Source organism: Coregonus lavaretus (assembly GCF_964263955.1).
Source record: "Coregonus lavaretus genome assembly, chromosome: 7".
In the NCBI taxonomy this organism is placed as follows: Eukaryota; Metazoa; Chordata; class Actinopteri; order Salmoniformes; family Salmonidae; genus Coregonus; species Coregonus lavaretus.
The window spans coordinates 43136977-43146553 of record NC_139994.1 but is presented as its reverse complement, the minus strand read 5'-3'; the positions used below and the strand labels follow the sequence as shown (position 1 = coordinate 43146553).

General features: G+C 43.4%; 1 protein-coding gene across 1 annotated transcript; it reads left to right on the top strand.

Annotated features, from left to right (window-relative positions):
• Positions 1 to 3068: 3068 nt before the first annotated feature.
• LOC311132264 (ras-related protein Rab-38-like) lies at positions 3069 to 9372 on the top strand (the record flags this gene model as incomplete). The annotated part of the gene is made up of 4 exons (XM_084165496.1): positions 3069 to 3261; positions 7906 to 8036; positions 8372 to 8521; positions 9099 to 9372. The coding sequence occupies 4 exons, from the start codon at positions 3069 to 3071 to the stop codon at positions 9318 to 9320; spliced, it is 696 nt and encodes a 231-aa protein (XP_084021622.1). The 3' UTR covers positions 9321 to 9372.
• Positions 9373 to 9577: the final 205 nt, after the last annotated feature.

Below are 9577 nucleotides of genomic sequence, written 5' to 3'. Positions count from 1 at the left end.
TTGGTCACTGCCCCCCCCCCCCCCCCCCCCCCCCAAAAGCACGGTAGCTTGGCTTCCCAGCAGAGCGCAGCCCCTGAATGATAACGAGGCCTTTGGATAGAGCACAACACCGCTACTCTTTGTAGCTCTTTGTGCCCTTGTTTTGTGTCTACATTCCCTTTGGTGACAAGAAAAAAGGCTACACTTCTCTTCTGGATTTGACTATGGCTTTGATCTAGGCCTAAGCCCTCCCGCGGTGTTACAATGTCTATTATATTCCACATGTTTAATTACAAGCATGTGACTATTGGAAATCCGCTTTGGCCAACTTTCAAGTCACTTGATTGATTGTGGCAACTATTTGATAGCCTATGTTTTACGTTAGGCTATGAAAAAAGCCCATTTGAAGTTCCCTTTAGGAAAAATTAAGTTATTCCATTCTATTTGTAGCCAGTGGCACGTAGGTCAGTTTACATACTCTATTCTATAATCTATTATTTTCTATTCTATTCCATATTCTATAGAACTATGCTTATTTAAAACCCTACGATGCAAGGATTTATTATGGTATTGCATTATATGCACAGGCCTGGTTATCCAGTCATCAGACTGCCTCCAGTGCCATCTAGGCCCACCGCCACTACCTCACTCCGGCTGGCCGGGAATTACACAGTCAGCTTGGTATGCAACCACTACCGTGGACAGACATATCCCCTAAATAATACCTATAATATCCACCCCCATAGCTGTTGCCTGAGACCGGATATAGGCTTCAGCTAGGGTCTCCGGAGCATTGACATGGACAGTAGCCTAGGCTAGATTGTAACCTATTACAGTAACTACTGGTCATCATAATGGCTATTGTATTGTATGCCGTGGATATTTCACATAAGGTGCTTTTGGATAAACAAAAAATATGTTTAATTGCATGGACAGTCTATTGTACAGAAGCCATTACTGTAAAGGGCTAATGGAGGGATATAGGTGAGATATTTCACATCAGGTGCTTTTGGATTAATATCAAATGTTTTATTCCAGATCCCATACCAAGGTCAATGAATAGGCCCCTCCATTTTGCCTTATGGCAGGATCATTGATTATTTGAGTCTTATAGGCATCATTTCACCTGATCTGTCAGTCATGGGAAATGGAATAGAGAACAGTAGAATATAATCTACACCATTATTTGATGCAGAAACGCTTTAGACAACATTACTTCGGTCGCTCTCACAATAGGCTTTCAAGACCAAGTAGTGCCACTTTATCCACTTAATTCAAAGCCTTTTCTTATTTCTCTCATCATTATCCTCAAAATAAGAAGGCCTTATATAGTTCACAATTGCTAGAAAGGCCTATTGCCTAAGAGAAAACGAAATGGTTTCATCTTACGTGGTTTGGTTGCGCCGCTCAGAACTCGATTGCTGCAGGTTCCATTGCATTGAGAAGCTCGCCTTCTCTATCGTAGAACAAACGCCAAAAGAACGTCTCACAGCAACGCATGAACAGCAGTTTACAATTCCCCAGCGGATATCTACCAACCGGTATTCGTTGCGATGTCTTTATAACGGTCTATTAATGACTACCTAGAAAAATCCCCAGCACGCTTTACTCCCCAAAATGCTATTATTTGTGATTGATAGCATGGGTCTACACTGTTGTTTAAAATCACACAACTTTAAAATGTGATAGGCCTATGGCTAAATTCTGAGGGTTAGTTTTGTTTTCACTCCTCTCCTTATCTCGTTTTGTGTTTTTGAAGGCAGCTAAAGGAAATAAATGCTGCTGCTGATGAAATGGCAGTGCGAGCAGCACCATCACAGACCCTGACTCATTCCACCTCCCAGCCAGCATCAGCACCACTACTACCGTAAATATCAATATCGACGCGCACAAACACTTTCTCCGCATATCTAGAAAAAAAAACACAGCGACACAAAACGGTGTTATAAAACGATTAGAGCAATGACATGTAGGTCAATGTCATTGTTCTTAAGTCGTTTTGTAAAATATAATTAATTTGACCTATTGGCTACCATTTCTGGTAGGCTATTGAAATAACCTCTAACCAATAGGCTATTATAGCCTCTCCATCATCATTAGTAAGCTAAAAGGCAAAAGTATAGATAGGGCCACTGACACTAAATATTAAATATTAGACCCTATATACTGCCTACCAGACATTAAACATATTTTGGACTTTAACTGATATAACGGTTTATAATCGTGCGCGTAAAATTGACAATATTGTATGCGGGTAAAGGGACACTATGTTTGTTTACCAACGGCTGCTTGACAGTGCGCTGGTCCGGATACAGTGTATCAAATACACTGGTATATGTAGTTCGTTTCGTTTCCCCCGACAGCAAAGTGGAGGACAGACAGTACAGTGAACTATTGACTTATTGTATGTACACAACTTTATCAGTAAGCTAAAGGGGTGTGGTTGCCTAATCTCCTAACAGCTGACGGGCAGAAGGAGAAGCTTCATGCACAGATGAATGGCAACGGCTTCCAGACGAGATGTGCGCGCACACACACCGTAGGCTGTTTGACCTCAGTTGACAGTTTGTGGATGACTTTGCGCTGACTACGCTTTTTAGAAGTTCTCCTTTTTTGTGCTGGATGGAATGAAGGTTGGGTAGGCGAAAGAAAGAGAGAGAAATTATGAACGTTTAGTAAGAGAGAAGGGTCGCCAAAAGGATACATTGCATGAAGTGGACTCTGATATAAGGACGTGTATGGAATAGACCAATTGCAAGAGAGGAAGAACATTTTGCAATATTTTTGTGCATGCACATTTTGAATAAAAGAGAGAGAGAAGTTCATCTTATTTTCTGTCTTTATCAATTCATGAATATTGTTTTCTCTAGCTACTACGAGTTGGAGAACAATTTACCTTTGGCATACAGGCAACTTCACGTAACGGGAAAAGAGAGTTGCTGAAAAGTGGACCCATATGAAATAGAAAACTGAAAAAAGAGGACACTGACTTTTGTAGTATTATTTTCTACATGTAATTTTCAATGTATTTTTTCTATGTGAACAACTAAGTTGTAGCCTACATTTTTATATCAAGCCATAACCCAACCATGCAGCACGAACGCTTGCTGAAGGTTCTAGTCATCGGTGACCTGGGGGTCGGGAAGACATCCATAATAAAGCGTTATGTCCATCAGATATTCTCCCAACATTACAGAGCCACCATCGGAGTCGACTTCGCCCTCAAAGTCCTCAATTGGGATCACAAGACGATCGTGCGACTGCAGCTGTGGGACATCGCAGGTTGGTAAACTAATTACAAGCTACTTCGACAGTTCGCCTACCTTTAGTTTTATAACTGTTCTATTTTATTTGACATACAATTCTAAAATATGGCTACAATATGTCACGCACATGGTATGGTGTCTGTAATAGTGGAACATCGCCGCTTGGTAAACTGATTACGCGTAGAATACGTCGTAGACCTATTATCTATGCTACATTTACTTTATAACTCCTTTATTTTGTTTGAGAATGGAACTTTAACAATAGGTAGTTGACACACACACAAACACGTCACGCACTCAATCGGTAGCAAATTGTGCCCATAATGCTCACACACACACACACACACACACACACACACACACACACACACACACACACACACACACACACAGAGAGAGAGAGACAGACACGCACACACGTACACACACCTTTTGTAATAGTAGTAGCCTAACCGACCTATTCTTGAGCCTCTCTATAATTGACATGACCTGATAATTGACATATAATTGACATGAACTGATAAGGTCCTGACATGCACTGTGCTATAAAACAGTGTAACAGTGTGTTTGTGTATGTGTGCGTGCCTAAGTGCCTGCCTGTGTATGCATTCATGTATGTGCATGCGTGCGTCTGTGTGTGTGTGCGTGAGTGCATATGTGTGTGTATGTGTGTGGACTTTAGCCCGTCAGTCAATGCACATGCACTAGACATCTTAAGGCTCGCACACATTGCACCGAATGTGGATCTAGCGTTTGTCTGCCGATCGTTCAGCGCGCTGTAGACTACATTTTTCACTATTCTACATGTAAAATAGGTGCGCACTCGGTTCGCAAATTACATTCAGAAGTGCAAAGTACTCTCGGCCAGCAAAGCTATCGGTGTGTCTGAGCCCTTATGGTGCTGTATCTCTAAACTGTGTCAGCAGACTTTTCCTCCTTATCATCTAAACCATAGATAATGACACCATCACACCATGTCTAGAAGCCCCTTACAGCCAAATAATAATTCATAATAGATCATGTATTTTTTACATATACATATATTTCATATCAATATTAATATAATCCAACCTTTTCTCATAATAGTAGAAACAAGTGTCATTAATCACCCACTGACTGGTTCATAATAATGGACTATTCCATTCTGACAGAGTCCCCATGCATTGTTTCACATGATATGATTGCAAACGTGACATTCATTGAAATGAAGCTGCAGCAATGAGGCGCTTTCAGAGCAGAGAAAAGAAAAAGAAACAAGGAAGATTTATGTGTAGCCCATATCACGGCTCAGGCTAAGACCCAGATGCAGACACAGGAGACGGATAGTACGAGTCTCAGAGTTTATTACTGAACAAGGGGCAGGCAAAAGGTAAGTCAAGGCAGGCAACGAGTAATAATCCAAATCAGAGTCAGGCAGGTACAGGACGGCAGGCAGGGTCAGGACAGGCAGAAAGGTCAGAACTGGGAAGTATAGGAAAAACGAAAACTAGAGCACTGGAAACACGGGAACATGCTGGTAGGACTTGACGGGACAAGCCGAACTGGCAACAGACAAACACAAAATGCAGGTATAAATACACAGGGGATAATGGGGGGAAATGGGAGACACCTGGTGGGGGGTGGAGACAAGCACAAAGACAGGTGAAACAGAACAGGGTGTGACAGCCCATGTATCTGATGCTGTCTGGCCAAAAAGAGAATGGCATGTCATACTCTTTTTGGCCAGACACAGCATCAGATACAGCGGCTTGCGAAAGTATTCACCCCCCTTGGCATTTTTCCTATTTTGTTGCCCTACAACCTGGAATTAAAATGGATTTTTGGGGGGTTTGTATCATTTGATTTACACAACATGCCTACCTACCACTTTGAAGATGCAATTTTTTTATTTATTGTGAACAAACAAGAAATAAGACCCAAAAAAAAGAACTTGAGCGTGCATAACTATTCACCCCCCCAAAGTCAATACTTTGTAGAGCCACCTTTTGCAGCAATTACAGCTGCAAGTCTCTTGGGGTATGTCTCTATAAGCTTGGCACATCTAGCCACTGGGATTTTTGCCCATTCTTCAAGGCAAAACTGCTCCAGCTCCTTCAAGTTGGATGGGTTCCGCTGGTGTACAGCAATCTTGAAGTCATACCACAGATTCTCAATTGGATTGAGGTCTGGGCTTTGACAAGACATTTAAATGTTTCCCCTTAAACCACTCAAGTGTTGCTTTAGCAGTATGCTTAGGGTCATTGTCCTGCTGGAAGGTGAACCTCCGTCCCAGTCTCAAATCTCTGGAAGACTGAAACAGGTTTCCCTCAAGAATTTCCCTGTATTTAGCACCATCCATCATTCCTTCAATTCTGACCAGTTTCCCAGTCCCTGCCGATTAAAAACATCCCCACAGCATGATGCTGCCACCACCATGCTTCATGGTGTTCTCGGGGTGATGAGAGGTGTTGGGTTTGCGTCAGACATAGCGTTTTCCTTGATGGCCTAAAAGTTCAATTTTGGTCTCATCTGACCAGAGTACCTTCTTCCATATGTTTGGGAAGTCTCCCACATGGCTTTTGGCGAACACCAAACATGTTTGCTTATTTGTTTCTTAAGCAATGGCTTTTTTCTGGCCACTCTTTCGTAAAGCCTAGCTCTGTGGCGTGTACTGCTTAAAGTGGTCCTATGGACAGATACTCCAATCTCCGCTGTGGAGCTTTGCAGCTCCTTCAGGGTTATCTTTGGTCTCTTTGTTGCGTCTCTGATTATTGCCCTCCTTGCCTGGTCCGTGAGTTTTGGTGGGCGGCCCTCTCTTGGCAGGTTTGTTGTGGTGCCATAATCTTTCCATTTTTTAATAATGGATTTAATGGTGGGATGTTCAAAGTTTCTGATATTTTTTTAATAACCCAACCCTGTACTTCTCCACAACTTTGTCCCTGACCTGTTTGGAGAGCTCCTTGGTCTTCATGGTGCCGCATGCTTGGTGGTGCCCCTTGCTTAGTGGTGTTGCAGACTCTGGGGCCTTTCAGAACAGGTGTATATATACTGAGATCATGTGACAGATTATGTGACACTTAGAGTGCACACAGGTGGACTTTATTAAACTAATTATGTGACTTCTGAAGGTAATTGGTTGCACCAGATCTTATTTAGGGGCTTCATAGCAAAGGGGGTGAAAACATATTCACACACCACTTTTCCCTTATTTACTTTTTAGAATTCTTTGAAACAAGTTATTTTTTTAATTTCAATTCACCAATTTAGACTATTTTGTGTATGTCCATTACATGAAATAAAAATAAAAATCCATTTAAATTACAGGTTGTATTGGAACAAAATTGGAAAAATGTCAAGGGGGATGAATACTTTTGCAAGGCACTGTACATGGGCTACAAACAGTATATAGTAAGACAGAAGGGTGCTGTTTCGCTTATTCAAATGCTTTCTCCGGTGAGATAGTTTCAGCCACTTGCGAATTGAAGGAAAGTTGGTGGGTGCACAGTGCACTGTTCAGATACTGGAATTATTTTGGATCAACGTGCGAAGGATGGGACAAGACGAACTGGCAACAGACAAACAGAAAACGCAGGTATAAATACACAGGGGATAATGGGGGGAAATGGGAGGCACCTGGTGGGGGGTGGAGACAAGCACAAAGACAGGTGAAACAGATCAGGGTGTGACAGTACCCCCCCGCCTGTCGCCGATTCCTGGATGTGGTCTTCAGAAGAGCGGCCCGGGCTCGCTTCCAGGTACAGCGACAGCGGCGGACGAACCTACTTTTTGAAGTGATTTGCTTGACAATCAGATGAAAACATCATGACTGGTTGTGCTCATGGCACAGTAAAATGAAATACATTTTTACAGTTAAATTAAAGGCCTCTGCATGAGGCCTCCAAATCACTAAGTCCGCCCCTGCCAGCCATATACAGTATTCAAAGATTGCTGATCTAGGATCAGGTTCACCCCTATCCATTGAGTCTTATTAATTTACACAATGCATGTAGGCAGTGGAAAGACAGAGATATACATTGTAGGAGAACATAGCAGGAAAGCCAGTGTGATGGTATTTACACAATGCATACTGTCTATTGGCAGCAACAACCAGTGCCATTTCCAACTGTATTCTGTACGGTATGTGTTGCCGTTAGAAAGTCCCTGTTCTCTTTCTCTCTCTGTCCCTCTCTCTCTCTCTCTGTCTCTCTGTCTCTCTCTGTTCCTCTCTCTCTCTCTCTCTGTCCCTCTCTCTCTGAATGTTATGGTGAAATGAATTTTTCCCAGCTGTCTCAGAGTCTTTTCAAACCAGTGTGTGTGTGTGCGTGTGTGCATGCTTGCCTGTGTGTGTGTGTCTTCTAAAATAGTGTATGACCCGTGTTTGTTTATCAGCTGTTTCATGGTTATTCACCGGTATATTACAGTCATGTGAGAGAGGTTAACTTTCAGGAGAAATGCCATTTATACATCAAAACACACGCACGCACACACACACACACAAACATATACATATACACACACACGCTTAACATTTCTCAACACATTGGAGTATAGCTTTGCTTCTTACATCACTTTATTGAGAAATATTCAATCATTGTTGTTATGTTGTTGATTTAGATGTTATTGTTTTAGATGTTGTTGTTGATGCTGTTGTTGTTATATCATTGTTGTTGTGTTTCCCCAGGCCAGGAGCGCTATGGCAACATGACGCGGGTGTACTATCGCGAGGCTGTAGGAGCGTTGGTGATCTTTGACATGACACGGGCCTCTACCTTCCAGGCTGTCCTCAAGTGGAAGGGAGACCTCGACTCCAAGGTAAGAGACACATTATTATTTGAACATGCTTATAACTAGTCATAATGAATTATACATGCAGGTTCTACTATACAGCGAGGAGGCAGTGAGTGCCTGTACCCTGAGTGGCTCAACTATTACTATCCTCCTTCAAATAAAACATCTCCACCGTTGCTTACATTTCATAAAGACCTTCTTTTTTTGTTCATTTGTCATTTGTAAAGATCCTTCTCTCTCTCCTCACATCCATCTCACCTCTACCTCCCATTTTCTCTATATTTCCTTGTCCTTACTTCTTTCTCCCCCATTTCTCTCTCCAACCCCCCTCTCTCTCCCCCACCCCACCCCCCTCCCAGGTTGCACTGGGGAACGGGAGGCCGGTTCCGGCCGTCTTATTGGGTAATAAATGTGACCAGCTGAGTACAGGTCTCTGTTCCAAACTGCCCAAACTGGAGAACTTCACTAGAGACCACGGCTTTGTAGGGTGGTACGAGACCTCCGCCAAGGTGAGTGGTGTGTGAGTGTGTGTGTGTGAGAGAGAGAGAGAGAGCAAGACCATGGTTTCGTAGGGTGGTAAGAGGTCAAGGGTCACGACATGGGGTCGCGGCATAGAGAGGGATGGGTCTCTATTGTTGCTGTATGTAGTGTATATCAGGGGATGTATGCTTTGTGTTAGGAGACGTTGTGTGTGTTAGCAGACAATGTTTTGTGTGTATGAGGCTTAACAGAGTTGGTTTCTGGAATGTAAAAAGCATCATTATACCTACTTACTGCTCTACCTACTTACTGCTAGCTGAGTGAGGGATTGTGTCTGTGCATATAAATACTATTTTTTCCCTCCCATTCTCTTGCTCTCTTTCTCTCGCTCACCCCCTCTCTATCTCTCATGTTATCTCTCTCTCTCTCTCACACACACACACACACACACACACACACACACACACACACACACACACACACACACACACACACACACACACACACACACACACACACACACACACACACACACACACACACACACCTCTCTCTCTTTGCCCTTCCCTTCTCTCCCCCTCTCTCCCATCTCCCTCCCCCTCTCAGGACAACACCAACATTGATGCGGCCATCATGTGTTTGGTAGAGAGCATCATGGCTGTAGAAGAGGAGAGGCCGCCAGGTGGAGATCCTAGAGACCCTAGTGTCCTGGTCTTACCACGCTTTGACTACAATATGAAAGACAGGACCGGGATGGCTGGACTGTCTGGTTGCGATGGGTGTAAAAAAAGACCTCTGCCTGGCCGAAGGGAGATGGGGGATATCTGAGGGATGAGAGAAGGGGAGAAGGAGTGGAGGAGAGAGGATAGGGAGCTTGCTAGTTGTGATGGGTGTAATAAGTTAACTCTACCGGGCCAGAGGGACATGGGTGATATCTGAAGGGGTAATGGAGGAAGAGAGAAGGACAGTGGCTTTTGACTGCAACAAACTCTCTATCCTAGGATGGAAGGGGACTGAGGGGAGAGATGGAGGGAGACATGAGAAGTAGTAGGGGGATAGAGAGACACACAGAGAGAGAGGGGGAT